Source organism: Nannobrachium achirus (genome assembly GCF_963921795.1).
Source record: "Nannobrachium achirus genome assembly, chromosome: 24".
NCBI lineage: Eukaryota > Metazoa > Chordata > Actinopteri > Myctophiformes > Myctophidae > Nannobrachium > Nannobrachium achirus.
This window is the reverse complement of record NC_137831.1, coordinates 46,669,271-46,695,369: the sequence shown is the minus strand read 5'-3', so window position 1 is coordinate 46,695,369 and position 26,099 is coordinate 46,669,271. Positions and strand designations below refer to the sequence as shown.

Below are 26,099 nucleotides of genomic sequence, written 5' to 3'. Positions count from 1 at the left end.
TATCTTCCGACGGGTATGGCAAAATTATGTAGAGCAAGCGCATTCTCACGCACGCACCAGTTACAGTTACTTTCTCCATAACCCACACTCTGCACATATATTGGAGCACATATCTTCAAACGGGTAAGGTCTAGTGTTTAGTTAGTTCTAGCTTTACTTTCCATCCAACACCCTGCACTACACCATGTTCCACACATCCACATTTACACCACTGATTACTGACTCCACACTGTATAGGATCCTTTTAGCCTTAGTTTCTGTTCTTATTTAGTTTACTGTCCTAGGCATTTATTCAATAAATACATTTTGTTACACTTTTGCCATGTCTCCTCTCCCCAATCTTTTGTTATGACCTGAGCCAGTCATGACAAGTACATTTTATAGATGATAAATACAAAACGAACGGTTTTGGACATATAAGGTTTCCACCCGACAACGACAATATGCTATACATAAAAGTGAAAATTATAATGTAGGGGAATTTAAAAAATATTTATGGGGTGCCCTGAGACAAAAAGGTTTGGGAACCCCTGCTGTAAAGTACACCTTGCTCGGTCTTATATGCAAACTGTAGCGGATCAGGATGGTACTGGGTTTTGTGCAGAAGTTCAGTTTCTCAAAAGACTTTATGATCAAGGTTGTCAGGGCAACTGGCCTGTAGTCTTTAGGGAACAGGTATCACAGACGAGACTTCAGAATTTAGCAGCTGGAAGTTATTTTATAGAACAAACTCTCCTAGACTTATGTTAACGACGGACCTTATTTTGTGCATGAATTGAGAACCCAGTGGTAAAAAGCAAACAAACAGTGGGAACCCACTGTGAATACAGATGTAGGACTAGCAACTGTAGCACTCTGTAGCAGCAGGGAAGCAAGTATTGCAGTGGATACATTAGTCGGGGCGTTAGGGTTATTTCGCGCTAATCAGTCTAAAAGTGCCAAATTTTGCACAGATGTAGCTCAGGGCGTGCTCTAATGATTTAGCTAGGGCGCCCGAGTTTGCAACCTTCGGGGTCGCCACAGCGGCCAAGTCAAGTTGGGCTACCATCGACTTACAATACAGGAGGAAAAAAAACAGAAAAACGTTTTTTTTTTTCTGGGTTTTTAAGTAGGATCTGAGGGGTCTAACTAGGGGTTTGTCATGATGCTGAATCCATTGCAAGCATTTGTTTTGCACAAAAACATTCCTTGGGCCATACATGGCTTCAGAAAACGATGCATGTATGGGTGATCATTCATGTTAGTCGGAGGCCTTAGGGTTTTTTTTTTTCTTGTGCTAATCAGTCTAAAAGCGCCATATTTTGCACAGATGTAGCCCAGGGGGCAGGCATTCTCTAATGATTTAGCTAGGGCGCCCGAGTCGGCGACCTTCGGGGTCACCACAGCTCCAGAAAACACCCACAAAACTCTGAAAAGTGATGACTCATCACTTTTCATCAATAAACCATCGTTTTCTGGGGCCATTTACAGTATAGCCCAAGGAATGTTTTTTTGTGCAAAACAAATGCTTGCAATGGATTCAGCATCATGACAAACCCCTAGTTAGACCCCTCACATCATACTTAAATACCCAGAAAAGAAGTGTTTTTCTGGGTATTTTCCTCCTGTATTGAAAGTCGATGGGAGCCCAACTTGATTTGGCCGTTGTGGCGACCCTGAACGTCGCAGACTTGGGCCCCTAGCTAAATCATTAGAGCATGTCCTGGGCTACATCTGTACAAAATTTGCTGCTTTTAGACTAATTAGCACAAATTTACCATGTCATCTCCCTAACGCCCCCGACTACATTATACATAAGTGAATATTCACTTGTGTAAAATCCCTGTTGGGTTCCTTGATGGGTTTATCATACAATGAATACACTTCATGACAATTGTCTATTACTTGTTGTTTAACTAATTAAACCCTAGAAGCAGATCTAAAGGATCAGTATGTGTCTCATTATGTTGTGAGCTTGTAAATCTGCTATGCACTGAATTTTCAATCCAGAATAGGGAGGGACGATCAAGTGGTGGTTAAGATGATATTTGAAACTTGAATTCAATAAAAAACAAAATTTAAATGTGCCAAACTCCTTGGAGACAAGGTCAAGGTTGAACATGCTGGCTGTGTGGTTACAGGTGGACAGTCGAGCGGTTATCATTGTCAGTGGAGTCTTGATGATTCTCACGGGTGTGCTGGGTATAATAGGAGCCATCTTCACCACTATCCCCACCCCTGTGATCGGAGGGATGATCTTTATCATGTTCAGGGGTCATCACTGCTGCTGGGATATCTAATCTGCAGGTAAACTGTACTGTAAAAGAGGCAATTTTAAATGTCTGTAAAATAAATAAATAAATAAATGAACAAATACATACATAAATAATAGATGAATAAATAAAACATTTTAGCCGAGGGGGAAAAAAACACCCCAAAAAAAAACAAGAACACCCTATGCCAGTCCAAATGTCTCTTCCACCACACCCATCTCCATCCAGATTTTAAAGTCTTCATATGAATTGTGCATAACCGGCAATATGATGGCCACTGAGCAGGTGTGTGACTATGGAAGAGGCCTGTTTTCATGGTCAGCCCGGGTTGGGGTCACTGGAAAGCCAAGTGGCGGAAGTTTTCCCAGCCCTGAGGCGAAGATCAGGACCTTCTCCAAGGTCACATCACCGCATGTCCCTTCTGAAACAAAACAATGGATGACATTAGTTTTTTTCTTTTCTTTTTTTGGATGACTTTTAATGTATTCGTTGGTGTGACTTTATTTATTTATGTATCTGTTTATTATGTATGTATCCATACATGCATTATCTATTTTCTATAAATGTATTTATCTATCCAATTTCCCCACACATATTTAAGAGGCCATTAAAGACAAACAAGACTTACCGTCAACCTCATATAGCCAGTCACACCAGAAACTTTGTGTTCTGGCCTCTGCACGCTGGCGGTTAGTGCCCGGGGGAGAAGGCTCTGTGACTCTGAGCAGATTTATGAGGTCCAGAGGACTCAGCTTCTTTTCCGGATCATTTAAAAAAATCTCTTTAAATGGCTCTGGATAGCGCTGGATCGCTTCTCCTAAGCCCAGCGTGCCTAGACCTTCCATGAATCTGGGGGGCGAATATAAATATGTCAATAGAAAATAATTGCTAAAGAAAATATGCTCATTAGCCATTACTGCAAAAAGTGTTGAGAACAGAATACTCTTCGCTGAAAGCATGCCCATGTTTATAATCCAGAGAGAACTTACTGCTGGAACGCCACCTGTTTCCGGCCTTCAACAAAGGTCCTGACAGCCAACTCAACAATCCTGTCCCTTCCATCCACTTAAACTTAAAGTTGCAAAGTTGCTGTAGCCTGTAGTGTGGTGTACTGTCTGTAGTTGTGCAGCCAGTGACTGTGGACGGTTTTTGATTCGCTTGCATCGCGGTCGTGTGCTAGTCTGCATCGATGCGTGACGTTATATAATCAATTATATGCTTGGTGATTTATACTCGACGATGATGCGCTAGCTACATGCTAACGCTAATGCCTTGACCTGGGAGCGTTTCGCTGTTATTATGCCTCCGTTCTTTCTGCCTACAGAGATTAGTCACAAAAAGTCTCTCAAGAACAGACTAACTGAGCTCCAGTTACAAGTGAAAAGGATCAACCTTTTATTGCAAAAAGTCAGCGAGGAGAATCCACTAAATAAATCATCTGTGATTTACAACACTGTTTCCCAAACTAACCCATTTGTGGGTCGTTGACACATTTTTGGGTCCCATCATTTTTGGTTTCCTACATTTCGTTTTTAATTACAAACTTATTATTTCAAAACATTTTCAAAAAACATTCCCTCCCAAAAAAAAGCTAAACATTCTTGATTAAAAAAAAGTAGATCATTTTTCTAATTTCACGAATAAAAAAATACAAACGATCTAAGAAATTATCTTAGAAAACAAATAGGCCTATTTAAGAAGTAGTGGAAATAGCTGATCTACAAGCTCACAGTGCGCATTGTGTCTCTGTCTATGACTGTCTATTAAAGACAAGTCCCTAAATATTAGGATACTCTTATAACTATATCCATAGGCTATATTATATTTTATTGTAGATTCAATGTTGAATAAATGTGGATGATAGCATGTAGTTGTGTTTTCCGTCATCATGGGCACATTCTTGTGTTTTTATAGGGCAAAAATAAGAATCAATATTAAAAATTAAGTGAATTAATTACTTTAATTAATTAATTAATTGTCAAAAAAATTCGATCCCCCCCTGGTCAAGACTTTTTCCTGCAGGAAACCCTGCATACGACCCATTTCAAGTTTTCAAATGTACAAACATCTTTTGAAAATAGCAGATCTACAAGCTCCCAATGTGTCGCATCGCGCCACATATATTCACGAATGAATGTGAATGAATGAATGAATGAATGAATCAATGAACATTTTATTTAAACAAAAGTGCATCACATCTGTGCAAAACAAAATCAGTAAGATTTACCAACAAACAACAGCAACAAAAAGCCCCTCACAATAGCCCCTCACAATTTTAAGGATTTGCAGTGGCAAGGTAAACAACGTACACACAGCGAATGAAGAGGGCAATGAATACAATTGTGGTTATTGTAAAGCCAACAACGGTGAAAGCTGGGTGTTCTTTCAGGTAAGCCACAGCGAAGAACAATAGGCTCAAGAAAAGGGTGGCCAATCCAATTCCAAATAAGAGGCATGGGTCATCAGTTGGATGTTCTGTTAGTGAGAGGCCAATTTCTCGATTGTTATTGTGAGAGGGGATGACATCAACTGAACAGGTTGTATGTTTCATGAGGGAAACAGTGGTTGACAGGCAGGAGAGGGATAACGGTCTGAAATTGCATAGTTTGGCAATTGGCATGGGCAGGATGGGGTTATTGCTGGGCGTGGTTATAATATTGGACCTAATGGTGGCTACTTTGTCAATGAAGAATTTGAGGAAGGTTTCGCAGGTGGTGTTGGAGACATCCGGGTTTTCATTTGCAGTGTGTCGAACAGAACTTTTGGTCTATGGCAATTTGAAGTAATGAGGTTAGAGTAATAATGAGTTCTTGCAGCAGTAACTGTGGCTTGATAAGTGGTCAGGGAGTCACCTAGGATTTCATATGACACTTGGGAGTTTGTCCTTCTTCCACTTTCGTTCTGCACGCCTACAGTCTTTCCTGGCAGCACGAGTGGCATCGTTTAGCCAGGGCTGTGGGTGTGGTTTGAGCTGTCTGGTTTTGAGAGGAGCAATAGTGTTGAGGATGCCCAGGCAGGTTGAGTTAAAGAGGGAGACCAGATTCTCTACACTCAGGTTGGGGGGGGGGCTCAATGGCGGCAGTGTCAGGGGCAGCTGTGTAGGAAGAGGAGAATTGGGTGGCAGTCAGGTTGTTTATGTGGCGCGAGGGGTGAACAGGCGGGCATTTTCTTGGAGTGTGGCAGGGGAGAGGGGTATTGAATAAAATTGGTTTATGGTCAGATTTGCATTGGATTTGGTCAAGAAATTTGAGGTTGGTGATTGGGAAACCGTGGGACAGAATGAGGTCGAGTGTATGGCCGAGCCGGTGGGTGGGGGCGTTGACATGTTGAATAAGATTTAGGGATTCAATGAGGTTTTCAAATTCCTGATCACGAATGAATGTGAATGAATGAATGAATGAATGAATCAATGAACATTTTATTTAAACAAAAGTGCATCACATCTGTGCAAAACAAAATCAGTAAGATTTACCAACAAACAACAGCAACAAAAAGCCCCTCACAATAGCCCCTCAAAATTTTAAGGATTTGCAGTGGCAAGGTAAACAACGTACACACAGCGAATGAAGAGGGCAATGAATACAATTGTGGTTATTGTAAAGCCAACAACGGTGAAAGCTGGGTGTTCTTTCAGGTAAGCCACAGCGAAGAACAAGGGGTCTAGTGGGGCAACAGACATGAATATTGTAGTCACCCAGTAGAACGATGCTATCCCATTTGGGCAGGATTGAGGATAGCAGGTCTGAAAAATCTTGAATGAAATTGATTGATTTAGGGGGTCCGTAAATTAGGACAAAAAGCACTGGGTTTGGTAGTCTGACTTCGAACATTAATAGTTTGAAACTGGTGGTGGAATCGGTGGGTATTTTGCGGCAGTTAAAGGAGGTTTTTTCTTACTCGAAATTCTGGGGGAGCTAAAAAATGTACAGTCTGTGGGACAAAGTGCTGTGAGGAGGCTTGAGTCCCCAGGCTGAACCCAAGTCTCCGTAATAAATAAAAAATCTAAGCCCCGAGTGGTGAAAAAATTATTTAAGATAAACGACTTTGAATTAATCGACCTGGCATTAATTAATGCCATTTTAGCGTGGCCCAAATTATTTGGGGGGAGGGGGGAAAAGGCCAGTGTAACAATATTTCGTGGGTCCACACCATCATGGTGATGAGTGTGTGCTTTACTAGCTCGCTGTGTTGTCCAGACGGTGATGGGAGATGGGCTATTTCTTATAATAGTATGCATGATTGAGTCTATGGCACAGGGAGGAGAGGTGACAGTTATTGTAGTGGGAATAGAGACAGGAATGGAGAGTCCGCCCGGCCACAAGGGGGCAGTAGCGGGACATTGGGCGCTTGTTTGGGTTTGGCTTTGACCAGAAGTGGTCATGGGGGGGGTGTGGGCAGACTGGACAGGCGGAGCAGTGAGTCAATGTTGTTGTTGTGGTTGTGAATGAGATCTAAAAACAGCTACGGAGCGGCAGAGATTGTTCATGAGCATAGTACAGCCAAGTCTGCTCGGGTGCAAGCCGTAAGGAGAGAGGGATGGTTCCAAAATAAGAAAAAGTTGTGGATGTAGTGAAAGTGGGAAAAGTGGCAGGCAGATTGGAGCCAGTAATGTAAATACATCAGGCGGCTGAATCTAAGATCGCCGCCAGCGTGGCGAGTGGACCAGAGATGTATACGCATAATCTGCTGTTTCGGAGGAGCGTGAATATTTTATTTAAATTGGACCTGCATTTAACTGACTGGTCATCATTTGTTCCAATGTGGAGGATGACACTAGAGACGGAGGACGGGAAGGAGGCCAGGATATCAGGGATTTTAATGAGGATGTCGGTGGTGGTGGCTCCAGGAAAACAGTGGGTTATTGCGTTAACAAACTGGACGTGTTTTATTATCGAATCGCCGATTATGGCCATGGTAGGAGTGAACAGAGGGAGCAGAGTATGCACGGTGGGATGCAACGTGGGGGGAGGGGAGTTTACGACGGGCGGCAGAGGGTTTGCAATCAACTGGACAGCTGTGGCTGGGACCGCACTGAGCGCAGCACTCACGGATCGGCGTCTAACAGCCGTTTTCACCATGGCCCTGCGGGTCTTCTTCAGTGGACGAACCAGCCAGAGCTAATGGGGGTGATGATGAAACTAATGGGGGGAACTCGTTCATTGCCAGGACTGAAAACGAGTTTCTTGTGGATAGTGGGGGAGGATTAGGAGGCGGTGAGCGGGAGGGGGGCTTCCCGTGTTTGCCCCGAGAGGCCGTGATCCAGGGGCCAGGCCCAGGAGTGGAGCTAGCTGATGGTGTGATCTTCCTCCTGGCACCCTGCTTGGTCCAGTGGAGAGGGTCAACAGCTGGGCGCCGCTCATCCACCGCAGCAATTATTACGGAGTCCAACTCTCCCACCTCGGTGGAAGGGGGGCGGGAGAGGGCGAACCCAGCGGCGGGGACCGTTACATCCAGCTCCCGCACCTTGGAGGGAGAGAGGCGGGGGCGATCAAGTCCAGTGGCCGGGACAGTCACGTCCAACTCCCGCGCCCTGGAGGGGGAGAAGCGGGGACAATCGAGACCGGTGGCCGGGACAAGGGCCCCTCATCATCAGACCCATCAGTGCTGGGGTCCTGCTCACGGCAACGGCTGACAAGGCCGCCATGCCAATGCTGCCGGCGAAATAGGTGTAGGTGTAATGGATTCTGTCATTCACGTACGGGGCCAGATCCTGTACAGAGAAGACAAAACATGTGTCCTTGAAATGAACAGGAGATCAAACAATTACAACACAGTCAAATCCAGAGTTTGTTGTGTTAATATATCCTTTTTTTTTTTACTCTGAGAGTGTAAACGTGGAACCAAACGGGCGGTTCCATTTAGCTCACTCTCAAAATAAAAAGAATACCGTTAAATTAACATTGTCACATTAAAAGTGTACAGGCGTAAAAGAGTGAAATTATTTTTCATACAAGCTCCCAGTGTTTTGCAGTTACAGAATATTGAATATTATAGAAAGAAACTAAAAGCAAAGAAAGTCAGATAACAGGACAACAATATCGAATTATACACGAGGTGCGTGCTCTGTATGATATATTTTATCCATTTGTACCAATCCAAGCCTGAAAACTGGGCTTGGAGGGATTGGTTAAACACTTACATTGCTTTTCTCTGTCCATAGTAACAAACAGCACCAAGCCCTACGGCTGCAACACCAGCCAGGATCATTCTGGTCCTCCCCAGACGGAAGCCATTTGTGGAATAGCCCTGGAGAAGGAACAAGTCAGATCTATTACATTATGTCATATGAGAACACGATCGCCATGATTATCAACCCCTTCTATCCAGGAGGATTAACCCATTAAGACAGGGGTTATTCAACGTTTTCAGGCCAAGGACCCCTTAGTTGAGAGAGAGATGAAGCAGGGACCCCCACAACCTTTTCATAGATTCAATATAGTTTCACTTTTTGACAGCACAATCATCAGTGTATGTTGGATTCATGTCGATATGTGTTTTCAGATATTTAACCACTTGAACGGTCAATACTTAATAAACTTGACCTTTCACTCAGTATACTTAGTCTGCTCTTTTTCCCCCTTCTACACCAAAGCTCTTTGCCGAAAATAGACAATCTACTGTACAAGCTTAGCGTGAGGCGTTGTGAGCTTGTAGATCTGCTAGGTTTCAAGTGGTTAATATAAAAAAGGAGAAAAAAGGTTTCTATCACAAAGATTTGGAGGACCCCCTGTAGTAACTCTGAGGAGCCCCTAGGGGTCCCAGACCCCCTGTTGAAGACCCCTGCATTAGACAAAGACCTGAGGCAGATTCTACAAAATGCCTTTTGAATCAGTAGTTTAGTTCTCAAACTATGTATTTAGCCCCATTTGGAAATGTTTTGTGCCTTGAACTCACTCCCAGAAGGGAAAATAGATCTAATCATAAAAAGCTATTTTTGAAGAATAGCCAACGCTATAGTCGAAAATGACACAGACGCTTTCCCGGTTTAACGGATTAAAGCAACACATTTGAGCACCAGATTACACTGAAATCCACAGGAAACATTGTGTGTGCCTGTGAATTAACAACTTAAGTTGAGTTGATTCACAGGCACACACCATGTTTTGCATGCATAATTCAACTTTGTTTATGACAGTGAATGCCTGCTGTTTGTTCCAAGAAAGGTGTTACTAGGTGCTGCATGTGATGATTAGCAGACATTTGTATTATATTTTGACACTTGGTTTAGCATTGCAAACGTTATTTCTCATGCCAATAAAGCTCCTTTGAATAAAAAAAAAGAAAGCAAACGCAATTAAAATCATATCATCTGTAGATCACGGTAAGCCTTTTCAGCTCCATGTTAGTGTTTATGGGTTATATAATGAGGCATCTATACTGTAGGTCCACGACCACGCCATTAGGGATGGGACGATAAGCGATATTATCGTTTAGCGTGATAAAACACACTCACGATAATCGTATCGTGGAGATTTAAATTATCGTCCTCCGTCATGCACTAGGATCAATTCACCTTTTATTTGCCGAGCTGCATATCCGGTACCACTTAAACGCTCTATAATTGGTAAAAGGTACTTATTATACGTACTTAATACAGCCTTTTTTCACTCTCTGTCAAATGTCTTTGCCAAAAAATAGCCGATCTACAAAGCTCTGTAGATCTGCATTTTTTGGGCAAATATTCCACCACAGGAAAATGGATTTTGATTATCGCGATAATATCGTAAATCGCTATTTCTTTTGTTACAATAATCGTGATATGACATGTTCATAACATGGCACATTCCTAGGCTTTGTTATTCCTATTTTGAGTTCAATAATCACAGGGAAAAGCAAGGTCTTATGCACACCTCAGAAACAGGTGCGCACTGCGTAGACAGCGAGTTCAATAATCAGCAATTGCTTATCAAAGTCCTTAACTAATAAATTAATAATCTGAAAAATATAATCATGAAGACAAAGAGCTCACCACCCACCTCCTCATAGATGAAAACAGAGCCTGAAACCTCTCAACTGACTATTAAGTGGTTTCCCTACCCCATTTGGCTCGATTCTCATCGACAAATGTAGACAAAAGTGCCCTGTGTTTACATCTTTGAAAAATCTTGAAAGAGTGACAACTACTGATTTGAAATGGCATTTGTAGAATTGGCTTGAGATCTTCATTTTAAGCCAAAGGGGTGCAGGCCACCTTGGACAGTTCTGGAAGCACCACCAATGAAGTGGGTGTATTCTCTGAGCAGCTTATATAATGACTCAGATAACACGTGTGCTCACAAAATACATTTAAACTTTAAACATGTCTTTTTTAATGCATAGCAGCAGTCAAACACATTGTTGTTTGTTTGACTTCTACTATGTATTAAAAGTTTAAATGCAATACATTTAAAACGTGTTGTTTGTGAGGATGTTCTCTTTATTTGATTCTGCATGTTCGAGAATCTGTCCCCGTCATTATAATCCAGTTGAGCGCATGCCAATCCTATTGTGTGTGAACCATGACTCAGATGTTAGGGATGGGACGATACGCGATATTATTGTTTATCGTAATAGAAAACTCTCACAATAATCGTATCGTGGAGATTTAATTTATCATGTTATCGTCCTCCATCATGCACTGGGATCAATTCACCTTTCATTTGCCGAGCTGCATATCTGGTACCACATAAACCCTCTATAATTCACTGTTTGTCAAATCACGCCCCATTCTGCTCTGTTACTAAGCAGTACAAAATACCCAGGGCAGATTGTTTTTATAGTGGCAGTGAATGGGGGGAGGGGGTATTTTCATTGCCTCATTATTGCTATTTAAAGTACCAAAGGAAAAACATCTAGGTGATATTAATAAAAAGGGAAGACAAAGGTACAGTAGTTACATTGCAAAACAGGGGGTTTCCCCCGAAAATATGTTTTAATTTGTTTAATCCCAGTGGGACAGAATCACCATGGCAGATTGTTTTTACATTGTAAATGAATGGGGGAAAAAGATTTTTCATAGCCTCATTATTGCTATTTAAAGTACCAAAAGAGAAACATCTACTTGATATTAATAAAAAGGGAGGACCAAAGTACAGTAGTTACATTGCAAAACAGGAGTTTGCCCCCAAAAATACATGTTTTAATTAGTTTAATCCTCTGAAAAAATCGGAGGAGAGATACAGAGAGAGAAAGCGCAGTGCATCTTGGGTAGTCAGCCAGCCTATAAATCCACTGCAAAATAGGCTGGCTGTCGTAATTCTGCCCATTTAAAATATATGTACCCAATCGAAACTCTTAGTTACATTGATATTGTTCATGTGAACTAGTCTGTTGAAGCTTATTCATTATAATGATCGAAATCGCTATGGTCGCGCGGGGCCGTACTGCACGCTCGCCATGCTCCGCAGTGCGCACCGTGCTGAAAGACTGAAGCAACATTCTCCCACTGCACAACTCCACCCCCGATAGCAAAAAGTGAATGATTTTTTCTGGTTGGCCAGTCAGGGAGTCTCAGGGACCAATCAGAAGGCTGACAAACGGTCTCTATCAAATGTCTTTGCCCAAGCTCACAAATGTCTTTGCCCAAGCTCACAACGCGTCACGTTGCGACGCGTTGTGAGCTTGTAGATCAGCTATTTTTGGGGCAAATGTTCCACCCCAGCCAGGATAATGGATTTTGATTATTACGATAATATCGTAAATCGCGATTTATTTTGTCACAATAATCGTGATATGACATTTTCATATCGTCCCATCCCTACTGTGTATTACCTGATGAGGCTTTAGCAGGGGTGGACAAGCCTTCAGGGTGGAACTTCTCAGGGCAGGGGACAGGGTGCCACCGTGTGTTAGCATGGGACGCAGCCCAGCCACCCCGGGGAGACTCCTCAGGCATGTCAGCCTCGCCACCAACATGGTCAATGATCAGTGTGTTCTATATCACTCTGTCAATAAAGAAATAAGCACAATGAATGCGTCAAAAGATTTTTTGAGGTGTTCGTTTTACTTTACTGGAGTATTTTCCAATTTATCCAGTAGACCCACTTTTACTTCTACTTCAAGTCCACTACATCCCAGAGACAAATATTGATATTTTTACACCACTACAATTATTAGAAGACTTTCGTTATTTTGTAGATTTGGATTATTATTACAAAATATACATTAAGCACTTCAGCCCTATTTAAACTTTGGCTATGATTATTTCTACATACATTGCAGCACTTTTATCTAAGTAAAACAATGTGTGGGGTACTTTTACCACCACTGGTCAAAACTATACATAACAATGATAACATCATACAATTGCGTAATAATAAATACATGATTCCATCTCTATTAGATAAATAATTTAGCTGGATAAACAGTAATAATAAACCAGGTTTTTCAATGTAGCCTTTACACATGTATTGGAGAACACTGTGTAACGCCTAACAAGCTAGCTAGCTGGCTGTTATGAAAATACAACACAATACTGTATATTGCACATTTGCTCGTTTCAACACGATAAAAATGCTAAAATAAGAGCCTGTGTTGTTACATACAAAGAGAGCTGGTTCACCTTTTACGACTTGCGTTGCTAACTGACGCAATACTCTTCATTCACAGCTACGATTAGTGCTCTGGCTCACGTGACGCTACGTCACTGCGCTACGTCACTGCAGGGAAAACTCGACTTGGTAAACAGAGCCTCAACCAAGCCAACTACTGTTTTAACGTGCCCACAACAGCTTATTTCTTAAGTGCCAATCTGTAGTGTAACCATTAACCACCAAGAATATCTCCGTCTGAAGTAGCCAAAAAGTCAGAGACAGTAGATATGAAGTTTTAAACCACTAGGGCAGAAGTTAGTTTTAAGCCACTGGGGCTATCACTGTACACAGTACAAAAAAAAGAAAAAAGAAAAGAAAAGAAAGAATCACATTTTCAACTCACATCTCTTCTCTGTTGCTCCAGAAGCAACTTCTCTCTTTGCTCCCTCTCCTATGATTTAGACATGGGCATTATATTTTGCCTGTGTGTGTGTGTGTGTGTGTGTGTGTGTGTGTGTGTGTGTGTGTGTGTGTGTGTGTGCGTGTGTGTGTGTGTGTGTGTGTGTGTGTGTGTGTGTGTGTGTGTACAGTACCAGGTGTTGAGGTGCTGCCGTGCTGGGCTGTGTTGATGTGCTGAGCTGTGCTGAGGTGCTGAGCTGTGCTGAGGTGATGGCCTCTGCTGAGGTGCTTGGCTGTGCTAAGGTGCTGGGCTGTGCTGTACTGGGCTGTGGCAGCTGGGAGGAAATATAAACAAGATTACAATTTTTTTTTTATTATTATTTTATAGTATATATAAACAATATACAACATTGACTCATTTAGCCTATAGTCGACTTTTTCAAAGGCCTATGACACTCGTTAAAGAGATCCAAAAGCCTATGGATGTTTTCAGCAGATTCAAACAATCAGCAGATAAAATAACAGTAAAAGTAGTAAAATTTTCATTTTGCAGAACTGCAAGCATATTGAAAATATAAAGAGAAAAAATATATATATATTTGAGATATCGGAGCTACTGTTAGTCTGTACCTTTCTTTTTATGTATATTGCAGATCTTCGGAACTCTGCGGTCATTCTGATGACTGTTGGAGTCACAGCCGTCAGATTCACAGGATGGATACGTCTGTTTCTCTCCACTCTGCACATTTCAAACGGCATATCTCCCAACAGTGGAAAGGTCAGCCTCAATAATGCAGTGAATGCTGGTTCATCCAAGGACAAAGGCATTTTTACTGTTTGAATTGCCTGTTCCCCTGTTGAAGACAAAAACAAATCCATTCTGCTAAAATAATGCGGGCATGCACGATTATCATGGCACAGACTACTAGCACATTAAATTCATTACTATATCAGTGGTTTTCAAACAGTGGTCCCTGAGGGAGTTCCAGGTGCCCCTTTTTTTGCCGGATCCTCTGAGCTCTCTGTCTGATGACCCCAGATGGCTGTGCTGAAACATCCTGAGTCTGGATGGGGAGAGTAAAAATGGCAACTTTAACTTTCTCTAAATATTTAAACCCAATATAATGTAAACTTACAACAAGCAATAGGCTATGTCTCTTTATTGTCGATATTATTGAAGGTACTAGCCTACACTTCAAAATGTCATACCCGTGCATTCAATGTTATGAGTTAAGAAAAGGATCCCAGGTTTTATTTCGATCCCTGTCGAAATAAAACCTGCATATTTGGACTCACATGTGATTTAGGGGGGGTAGCCAGAATCCTGGAGCAGAATAACAAAATGGCGTCTCAAAAATGGCACCAATACCATTGTAAGCATGGAGATCTGCTGTTTTCACAACATGTAGCCTATCTGTGGAACCGGGTCAAACTAAATTTGGTCACAATAATCATGACATGAAATTTTCATATCGTCCCATGCCTAAATAAAGGGCATTTTGGTATTGCATCTGAAACGGCTTGGAATTACAGACAGACAGAACATGCCATTTCAATATCCGAGTGGTTGTTTAGGGTAAAACCTGTATAAAACCAACCTGTATAAAAACCAATATTTATATAAAATATATATTTTGAAAGCATGGTGTGGCCCCTTTAAGCAAAAAAAGCAAATGTGGAACTCTGTGGTCAAATAATTACATTTCATTTACTTTCCACTTTCGAGAAATGAACCTCCACCCTAAGGATTTGCATTTTGCAAGAGGCAGGCACATACAGTTAAGTTAACCTCACCACTAGACTACCTTGCCACAGGTTTGACAGAGAGGAATGTGTTAACAGACTCGGACATAACATTTGATACATAAATATCAGATAGCCAAGGGACTACAGTATAGGCTTAATGGCGTGGGTACATATCAGCAGGTCTTTGACACTTGGCTTACTTATCACATAAAAAGTGCGAAATCCCCTTAAAGACTGAAAAAAAAAAAAACTTCTGTTTTGGGGGGCATTCTGGAACAGGAGACATGGTCAAATAACAGGAGACTTCTTCCAAAAATAGGAGTTTTGGCAGGTATGGTACTAGTGTGGCGGAGAGAGTCGCAGCCCCAGCCTTGAAGCGTCAAGAGTCTAATATTTGGGGGGGCACGGTGGTGCACTTCGCCTCACAGCTCGAAGGTCCTGGGTTCGATTCCCGCTGGGGGAAGCTGTGGGCGCTGGGGGCGTGTTCCTCCACCCGCGTCATCAGCACCCACACCCTAGGTGGGGTTGGCGATAGGGCCTTTCTGTGGTGAGTTTGCATGTTCTCCCCGTGTCTCCTTGGGCATAGGCCCTCACACAAAAACATGCAGTAGTCCTGGTTTCTATACTACCTCCCCCTAGCCAGCCGGGTGCTCCCCAATGTCCCCTGGCGCGGCAGGGGGAGAGCGGAAATCAGGTCACCGGGTGAGAAAAATGGGTTGCAAAACCGTGGGATAAAAAAACATTTAAAAAAAAGAGTCTAATATCTCTCTCATTCCATGATAGGGATAACCTTTGGAGTAATGGTTAAGATATTGGACCCTAGTGTGTGAGGCCCGGGTTCAAAGCCCGGGTAGGGAGGTCCGATTCACCTCCATAACACTAGTCTACACTTTAGAATAGCCTCGCCTTGGATATTAGACTACTATTTAGTCTTGGGTCGCGCGCACACACCACTATGACTGTCATTCAATGTTATATGAGTTATGAAAAGGATCCCAATTGAACAAGTATTTCTTTGGTTGAGTATACCTTCAACTTTCTTGGACCCCTGCCTTTAGTTCACCTTAAGTTGTACCAGTGAACTGTAGCCTACTGTCATGAAACTGTTCCTTTTCCTATGCAAACTAATCTAATAGTCTTCAATCAATCAATCAATTGTGCGGGGTTTAGAGAACAAAGGACCCTAGCATTCCACTGGGCCGTCATCCTCTCTGTATAATCACACTATGTATTACGGGCTTATTACGGGGATTAAACCATTTTTATATCCCAACCCATTATCACCGACCTGTCAACCATCTAGTTGACCATCGAGTTGTTTTCTTGGACGTGCTGTTCTTCAGGCATATTGTTGAAAATATGATTAAATCTTCTTTCAAGATTGTTCAGGCTTGAAGACCGACTTTGTTCCATTTTGCCAGAGAAGAAACAATCGCGGGAAATGTATTTGGGTGGAGCCAAGTAAGTTGAGCGGTAAATGTTATAGCGTGATTGGTGATTATAGCATCATATCATGGGATTGGCTATGATGCAGTTACTAGGCAGTTTCCATGGCCATGGCAACCTGTCACTTTTGCATACTGAAGCAGGTTGCAAGATGATGCTTTGCCTCCATGCTCCACGCCCCCACCCCCTTTTTTTCTACCATTGTATTTGATGTTATGCCAACCCATTATCACCGACCTGTCAACCATTGATGGGTTCCCAGATTGCATAAAGTGTGGTTCCTGTGGAAATAAGCCTTGGCTTTCTAGGATCTCCTTTTCGTAGACCTTGTACCAGTTATCTGTGCTGTCATTAAACTGTACTTTTTTCTAAGGCAAACTTCTAATACATTCTTCAATATATCAATCAATCATTTATGGGAAGATTGATGACACTCCCACCTTTGTCCCTGTCCCTTTAAACATGCTGTTTTTTCAGTTGCAGTCAAAACGTTGGTTAATTAAATACAAATGGCAGAAAAAAATGGGGGAAAATTGTTTATTAAAAGTTAGCAAACGTTAATGTTATGTTATTTTAAATCTAGAGATTTTCAATGAAGGTCTTTACCCTTTCAAGCCTGGATTTAAAATCACCCTTGGCAATGTCTGCCAAGGTTGGCGGCTCCGTGGGCTTCCCACAAACCAGGTTGTACAGCCGGGGAGAAAATAATTGTGGTGTGACACCTTCATGTATCACACACACAGCAATCATTTCCCCCACCACCCTGTACAGCCCGGACTCCACAGCTACAGAACACAATTCAGTAGAATGTTTAGTACAAATGTAATACTTCTACAGTGTAGTCTGCAATGCCAGTATTTAGACAGTGACACTTTTTCTGTGGTTGCGCAGCACACCAGCAACCATTACTCCATAGCAACATTCCATAGCAACCATTACTATCAGAATATAGAGCCACCCACAGATATGTAATTTTTTATGAGCAGGTATGCAAAATATTTACCTGCAATGTCAAAAGCTAGATCGCGGGAGATGTCTGGGCCCTCGAAAATAGGGGACATCTGGATGGCCATCATTAGGAGACGAAGGAACTCCCTTGTAGGTCGTCCTTCATCGACGGCCCCCTCACCGACACCTCCATTGTCCACGCGTCTTTTAAATGCACGTGTTCGTGTTGCACACCCAAAGATTTGGTCACGAGTGACACTGATCAGGTTTCCCGGACCTGTGACCTCTAAGATGCAATTATCCAGCAGAGTGCGCAGGATGTCAGAGATGCGCATTCTGAAATTAACAAAGGAAAATAATAATAATAAGGGTAATAATAATAAGGGTAATAATAAATCACTAAATCTATATTACTCCACATTATGTTTTTTTTTTTCAGAGATAAAGATTATGAGAACATCCAGTTACTTACTCAGACATCTCCAATGAGTCCACTGAGGCCACAGATGGACTAGATGGCACATACACTGGACTGTTTGGTACAAATGCTGGGCTGTGGGGAGGTCCTGGGCTGTAGTGAGGAAGGGAGGAAGTATAAACAAGATTATAACAATTGTATTCCTTTTTTTTATTCTAGAATATATATATTTAAAAAAAGATACAATACCCATGTCATAAATGTTACAATAAGTGTACAGTTCCTTAATTACTAATCATGTGTAAATGTTAATTACTAATTATGTTTAAATGTTACAACTAATAAGACGCCTCAGGGCAACATGCATGCTCATTAGCCATTACTGCAAAAAGTGTTCAGAACAGAATACTCTTTGCTGAAAGCATGCCCATGTTTATAATCCAGAGAGAAACTTAACTACTGGAACGCCACCTGTTTCCGGCCTTCAACAAAGGTCCTGACAGCCAACTCAACAATCCTGTCCCTTCCATCCAGGTCACGGACGTGCTGCTGTCTGACGCCAATGGTGGACAGGCACTCAGAGGCTTCATAAATGGACTGTCTTGCCTCCTTGCAGTGGCTTTGCGTTCTGCTTCTAACAGAAAAATTGTGGTGTGACACCTTCCTGTATCACACACACAGTAATCATTCTCCCCACCACCCTGTACAGCCCGGACTCCACAGCTACAGAACAAAATTCAGTAGAATGTTTAGTACAAATGTAATAATTCTACAGTGTAGTCTGCAATGCCAGTATGTGACACTTTTTCTGTGGTTGTGCAGCACACCAGCAACCATTACTCCATAGCAACATTCCATAGCAACCATTACTATCAGAATATAGAGCCATTTAACACAGATATGTAATTCTGTATGAGCAGGTATGCAAATATTTACCTGCGATGTCAAAAGCCAGATTGCGGGATTTGTCTGGGCCCTCGAAAATAGGGGACACCTGGATGGCCATCATTAGGAGACGGAGGAACTCCCTTGTAGGTCCCCCTTCATCGACAGCCCCCTCACCAACACCTCCATTGTCCAGGAAGACCACATTCAACCTCTTCAGTGGTTCGAAGACGCGTCTTTTAAATGCACGTGTTGCACACCCAAAGATTTGGTCACGAGTGACACTGATCAGGTTTCCCGGATCTGTGACCTCTAAGATGCAATTATCCAGCAGAGTGCGCAGGATGTCAGAGATGTGCATTCTGAAATTTACAAAGGAAAATAATAATAATAATAAGGGTAAGGGTAATAATAAGGGTAATAATAAATCACTACATCTATATTACTCCACATTGTGCTTTTTTTTCAGATATAAAGATTATGAGAACAACCAGTTACTTACTCAGACATCTCCAATGAGTCCACTGAGGCCACAGATGGACTAGATGGCACATACACTGGACTGTTTGGTACAAATGCTGGGCTGTGGGGAGGTCCTGGGCTGTAGTGAGGAAGGGAGGAAGTATAAACAAGATTATAACAATTGTATTCCTTTTTTTCTAGAATATATATATTTAAAAAAAAGATACAATAACCATGTCATAAATGTTACAATAAGTGTACAGTTCCTTAATTGCTAATCGTGTGTAAATGTTAATTACTAATTATGTCGCCTCAGGGCAACATGCAACCTCGCCCTTTGGGGGCGAGGTAGCGCCAATTCTTGGCCATCTGGCCAGTGATGTATATAGGACCAGTTACCCGTAAATGATAGTACATGATAGTCAACAATGTGCTCTCCATATATGGGCATAAAACAGACAAGGACGTCCTGTAATTAATTTGCAAGTGTGACTCGTGATGACATCAGCGATCCCCATATATGGACATGAAAGGGACATCAAGCCAGAGCGTGATGTCAGAGCAGCAAACCCATTCTGTTAAGAGTGGTTCCCCTGACATCACAGTGACATCAGAGCATGATGTCAGAGCGACAAACCCATAGAACCACAGACAAACCCATAGAACCACAGACAAACCCATAGAACCACTGTGTCAGGCGTGACGTACAGACAGAGATACGCGGTCGTAGTGAACTTGTGACCTACAGTCGCAATAAACAGTTTCTTACCCATCATGAGAAAAGATTATGTGCATGTCATAAATGTTACAATAAACAAACAGTTTCTTACTCCTCATGCGAAAAGCTCCTGGATGGAGACGAGGTGCTGTCAGGTTGAGTTTAGGTCCTGGTTGGGTCCACAGGCAGAGATGGGCTATGAGATTGAGCCTGTTGCTGCTCTGAAAGAATTGCCTGAAAAACTAGGAATAACTGTATGGGTAAACAGGGCGGTAGTAATACAATAATAGAGACTTAGAAACTTGAGTTATAGCCCTCTAGGAATTTAGTTGATTAACCATTTACCTTCACTTCATCTGTCGAAAACCACTGCACATACAGCATGCATGGCCCGTTTACATGGTCTTCAATGTGTCCGATGATTGTACTCAGTAGAGGCGTCCTTGTTAATACTGGCTGGAGGGAAAACACCTCACTGGCCACATCCACTGAGCCTGCAAAGGCAACTAGGTCCTGTGGGATGAAAGCAGATGATATATTTATACGTAGCACAATCTGCGGGTACCAACTCGCAAACAACATTTATCTGCTTGTACCAGTAAAAGTCAATGACAAATAAAACTTTGATTATAGATGTAAAATAAACATGGCTGGATTGGCAAAACAGATCCTCGTCCAGATTACGTTACACAAAATACCTGGAAAGGTTGAGAGGGCAGGAATTTCCTCATTTTCCAGGCCCCATCCGGGTATTTAATCCGGTAGTAGACTCCACCTTCAGGCTCGGTCATGGACTGTATTTTCAGTCTTCTCTCTTCTATGGCCTGGAACAGAATATAGGATACACGAACAAAGCCTTGAACAACATAGCCAACTGGGACACAACACAATTAAGTGCCAATCTGCAGTGTAACCATTAACCACCAAGAATATCTCTGTCTGAAGTAGCCAAAAAGTCAGAGACAGTAGATATGAAGTTTTAAACCACTAGGGCAGAAGTTAGTTTTTTAGAGTACAGTACCAGGTGTTGAGGTGCTGCCGTGCTGAGCTGTGCTGAGGTGCTGAGCTGTGCTGAGGTGCTGAGCTGTGCTGAGGTGCTGAGCTGTGCTGAGGTGCTGAGCTGTGCTGAGGTGCTGAGCTCTGCTGAGGTGCTGAGCTGAGCTGAGGTGCTGAGCTCTGCTGAGGTGCTGGCCTCTGCTGAGGTGCTTGGCTGTGCTAAGGTGCTGGGCTGTGCTGTACTGGGCTGTGGCGGGGGAGGAAATATAAACAAGATTACAATTTTTTTTTTTATTATTATTTTATAGTATATATAAACAATATACAACATTGACTCATTTAGCCTATAGTCAACCACATGGCTCTAGTCATGATGACTCATTGACTTTTTCAAAGGCCTATGACACTCTTTAAAGAGATCCAAAAGCCTATGGATGATTTGTCAGCAGATTCAAACAATCTGCAGATAAAATAACAGTAAAAGTAGTAAAATTTTCATTTTGCAGAACTGCAAGAATATTGAAAATATATAAAGAGAAAAACATATACATTTGAGATATTATCGGAGCTACTGTTAGTCTGTACCTTTCTTTTTATGTATATTGCAGATCTTCGGAACTCTGCGGTCATTCTATCCACTCTGCAAATTTCAAACGGCATATCTCCCAACAGTGGAAAGGTCAGTCTCAATAATGCAGTGAATGCTGGTTCATCCAAGGACAAAGGCATTTTTACTGTTTGAATTGCCTGTTCCCCTGTTGAAGACAAAAACAAATCCATTCTGCTAAAATAATGCGGGCATGCACGATTATCATGGCACAGACTACTAGCACATTTCAGTGGTTTTCAAACAGTGGTCCCTGAGGGAGTTCCAGGTGGTCATCCCCCAAGATAACCCCAAGAGTCTACTACTCATTTTAAAATAAAGCAAATCACATTTGACTTTTAGAATAATTCTGTGTATGAGAACAAAACTGATCTTACTTCTTGGCATTAAACTGGGCAAATAAACGTCAGACAGATCCTTGTGGAGTAAGGCCAGCCTCAATCTGAGTTCCCAGAGGTTCTTTTTCTCACCACTAGGGGGGCGAGAAGAACAGGCCAGCCTTAATGTTATCTGGGGGGCCGGACGAGGGGCTCTTTGCCGGATCCTCCGAGCTCTCGGTCTGATGACCCCAGACGGCTGTGCTTGAAACATCCTGAGTCTGGATGGGGAGAGTAAAAATGGCAACTTGAACTTTCTCTAAATATTTAAACCCAATATAATGTAAACTTACAACAAGCAATAGGCTATGTCTCTTTATTGTCGATATTATTGGGCTTTCATGATGTCCATGAAGACCACGCGGCCTCCTGGCCAGAAGGCTTCCATGATGATGGTGGGACCTGATATAAAGGAGACTAAGAGGCAACAGAAAGCTGCTGAACGGAAAGAAAAGGCTGACAAGATAAAGAAGGCTACTGCAGAGAAGGAAAAGGAACACCAGAGGGAGTTAGATGACAGGAGGGGTGCTGAGGCAGAGCTCTTGCTGCAGGAACACTGAAGCTACAGCTGAGACCATGGCTGAGGAGAATGTGATGAAGAGCTACACCCTGAAGATTCCAAACACTGCTCTAGCCACCATCAGGACTGAAGCCTCCTGGCCAGGAGGCCGCCTGGTCTTCATGGACATCATGAAAGCCAGCTCCCAGCTTCAGAATCCTCTTCTCTCTCCTACAGTTACAGTCCAGCAGGTGTGCCCCCTCCTGACATCCCTCACACCCTGACTCTGAGCAGGGGAGGATCTCATGACTACAGGAGGCGATGTTGAAGAGGGAGTCCAGATTGTCTAGGAAGTCTCTCTTCATGCCCCCTCTGTTCCAGGCAAAGTTCTCCAGAGCAGTCCAGGCCACCGTTCTATGGAGCTGTCTTTGAATATGACTGGGGGTCTGAACTGAGCATTGGCCCTATGCCAACAGCTCACCACCTCCATTGTGACATCCATACTCAGCTGCTTGATGCTGTAGTTCCTCCTATCCACCCCTTCCTCCAACAGCTTCTTCTCCTGCAGGTAGATGCCGTGCCTCAGGACGCCCCGGAGGGTAGGTAGCTCGGTCTGTGCCATGGGTTCTCCTGGACCTGTCACATCAGCAAGGCTAGTCCCAGCCTCATGCCTGGTCTTGGGACCCATCCTAATGTGAGTTGCCTCAATTTAATTCAAATAACAGGTTGTAAAAGGTGAGAAACCAGTCCAGTGTACAGAGTGTACTCTCAATCAGTTGTGATGGCTGGTAGCAACTGGTTGGCTGTCGTCTTTGCAGGTCAGAAAATTAAAGGCTTTATTGGAAAGTAAATAAAGGTTTTATTTTTAAAAGGACCATTTCCAAGTGCTGTAAATATTTGGTTTTGAATGGTGATGATAAAAATTGCCAAAAGAATTACAAATAAGATAGATTTTGATTTAGGCTGAAATGGTCAAAACCCACCAAAAACGCCTAAAAATGCAATTTTTCAATCAAAAAAGGGGGTAGGTAAATAAAGTCAAACTCACTTTTTTGCTTTTGATTATGGTTTATTATATCATAATACAACTTGAAACCATAGGGCAAACCCTGATTTCTCAATTTTTCATTTCATGACACACCCTAATATACACGGCCACCAAGATAACAGAGGCGAATTCGCTCGGGAGATAGAAGGGTCTGCAGCGAATATTTAAAGTCTCGAGCTCCGGGGAGCATGATCGGTGTAGAATTTTAGTGTCTGTGCACCATCCTTCTTTGACGTAAAAACAAACTCCTCCTCCGCTGTGTTTCAGCGAGTCCTTGGTGCGGTCCGCACGGTGAAGAACGTAGTCCGGTAGTTCCACAGCTGTGTCGGGAACACGCCCGTGCAGCCAGGTCTCCGTAAAGCAGAGCACGGAGCAATCAGAGACATCACGCCTGGAGTTGATGAGAAAAGATAGTTCATCCATTTTGTTTGCCAGAGACCTGACATTGGACAGGAGAATGCAGGGCTGCGGAGTTTACGGCGACGAAGCCTAACCAAGGAGCCGCCTCTCCTACCTCGCTTCCTCGGTGAAGCACTCCGGCGTTGTCCACTGCGGTTGTCATTGTTTGTCTCGCCCACAAAGTCACTGGACGAAAACAAAAGTTGCGGTGGGGGATAGTGAAAGCTGTCCCTAATGTGCAACAGCTCAGTCCTCTTGTATTTTTGCAAACAATCCACTCGCTCAGACGTAAAACATATAACAAACAAACAAACAAACAAAGAGCAGCACAATGTCGCCATGCCCCGGGCATAACCATGCCCCCGGCGCCATCATCATGTTCACCTCCATAACACTTGCCTACACTTTAGAATGTCATAGCCGTGCCTTGGATATTAAACTACTATTTAGTCTTGGGTCGCGCGCACATACCACTATGACTGTCATTCAATGTTATATGAGTTATGAAAAGGATCCCAATTGAACACGTATTTCTTTGTTTGAGTATACCTTCAACTTTCTTGGACCCCTGCCTTTAGTTCACCTTAAGTTGTACCAGTGAACTGTAGCCTACTGTCATGAAACTGTTCCTTTTCCTATATGCAAACTTCTAATAGTCTTCAATCAATCAATCTAGTGCGCAGGGTTTAGAGAACAAAGGACTCTAGCATTCCACTGGGCCGTCATCCTCTCTGTATAATCACACTATGTATTACAGGCTTATTACGGGGATTAAACCATTTTTATATCCCAACCCATTATCACCGACCTGTCAACCGTCGAGTTGTTTTCTTTGACGTGCTGTTCTTCAAGCATATTGTTGAAAATATAATTAAATCTTCTTTCAAGATTGTTCAGGCTTGAAGACCGACTTTGTACCATTTTGCCAGAGAAGAAACAACCACGGGAAATGTATTTGGGTGGAGCCAAGTAAGTTGGGCGGTAAATGTTATAGCGTGATTATAGCATCATATCATGGGATTGGCTATGACGCAGTTACTAGGCAGTTTCCATGGCCATGGCAACCTGTCACTTTTGCATACTGAAGCAGGTTGCAAGATGATGCTTTGCCTACATGCTCCACGCCCCCACCCCCTTTTTTTCTACCATTGTATTTGAGGTTATGCCAACCCATTATCACCAACCTGTCAACCATTGATGGGTTCCCAGATTGCATAAAGTGTGGTTCCTGTGGAAATAAGCCTTGGCTTTCTAGGATCTCCTTTTCGTAGACCGTGTACCAGTTATCTGTGCTGTCATTAAACTGTACTTTTTTCTAATGCAAACTTCTAATACATTCTTCAATATATCAATCAATCCTTTATGGGAAGATTGATGACACTCCCACCTTTGTCCCAGTCCCTTTAAACATGCTGTTTTTTTTTTTTTTTTCAGTTACAGTCGAATATAGGCCTATGCATTGTGGCTCCTTCTTTTCAAATATGTAAGTGATTAACCTTGCATCATTGTACATAAAACCTCATCATTATTCACAGATGTCAGTAGGCTATTAAATAGCCTACTTTATGGTCATGGTATCAATTAGGCTCATGCAAATGACTCACAAACCACATGTAGGCTACTGGGTCTCTGCCCATAAAATGTCTAAATCATAGGAGAGGGAGCAAAGAACAGTTGGTACTCGAGCAACACAGAATGATGTGAGTTGAACATTTGTTGTAAATCTCTGGCCTTTCCAAATAGTAAGTGAAAGTTAGCCAAGTGCTGGACCAATCTGGGAACTAAATCCTCACAAACACCATGCCTAACCATAACCTTAATCCTGACAGAAAGTATGCATAAACCTAACCTCAAAACCACGCCCACCTGGAAAAGAGGGAGTCCCTTAGCGTGAAGAGCAGAAGCCTTTCAGCGTTCATTACTTTTGACATGGCAGGATACATAGTTTAAAATGCACTTCTTAAAACTGTAAATCCTGAAATGTATCAAAATATTTTAAATCATAGTCATAAAACATCAGAAAAAAGGAAATTTCACAAGCAATTGTGTGTGTGTGTGTGTGTGTGTGTGTGTGTGTGTGTGTGTGTGTGTGTGTGTGTGTGTGTGTGTGTGTGTGTGTGTGTGTGTGCGTGCGTGTGTGCATCTGTGTATACATTTCTCAACAATAGGGCACAACAGTCCCCTCCAACTTGGATCCTGATAACTCAGCCCCACTCCCCCCCCTTGTGACGCCCCTGTAGGCCAGGACAGGAGCCTATCCTGTATACTGTATCTCCTGTTAATGTAGCCTGGAACCAGATAAATCTGCCAGTCCAGGCTAGTCAAATTCTGTCAGATGTCTGTCTCACAGATTTGTGTATAGGGCCCAGAATGCCCCTCCCTCCCTCC

General features: G+C 42.6%; 1 protein-coding gene across 8 annotated transcripts in view; it reads right to left on the bottom strand.

Moving 5' to 3' along the window:
* Positions 1-4,419: 4,419 nt before the first annotated feature.
* LOC308280007 (uncharacterized protein) overlaps positions 4,420-26,099 on the bottom strand; it is a 28,936-nt gene continuing 7,256 nt past the window's right edge. Inside the window, exons 2-13 of one of the 8 annotated variants that reach the window (XM_080720248.1) lie at positions 21,766-21,986; positions 21,367-21,536; positions 20,807-21,028; positions 20,484-20,609; positions 20,131-20,298; positions 19,898-20,027; positions 13,793-14,016; positions 13,357-13,497; positions 13,167-13,214; positions 12,003-12,175; positions 8,392-8,498; positions 4,420-7,962 (exon numbers count right to left, since the gene is read on the bottom strand). In XM_080720248.1, coding sequence (XP_080576374.1) covers positions 12,149-12,175; positions 13,167-13,214; positions 13,357-13,497; positions 13,793-14,016; positions 19,898-20,027; positions 20,131-20,298; positions 20,484-20,609; positions 20,807-21,028; positions 21,367-21,536; positions 21,766-21,979 — 1,470 coding nt within the window. In that variant the 5' untranslated portion in view covers positions 21,980-21,986 and the 3' untranslated portion in view covers positions 4,420-7,962; positions 8,392-8,498; positions 12,003-12,148. Of the gene's footprint in view, positions 7,963-8,391; positions 8,499-12,002; positions 13,498-13,792; positions 14,227-14,532; positions 14,577-17,357; positions 17,639-17,774; positions 17,874-18,177; positions 18,444-18,656; positions 18,968-19,107; positions 19,207-19,897; positions 20,028-20,130; positions 20,299-20,483; positions 20,610-20,806; positions 21,029-21,353; positions 21,537-21,765; positions 21,987-26,099 lie in introns of those variants that run through there. The other 7 variants (XM_080720252.1, XM_080720254.1, XM_080720253.1 and 4 more) reach the window with 7 other exon arrangements.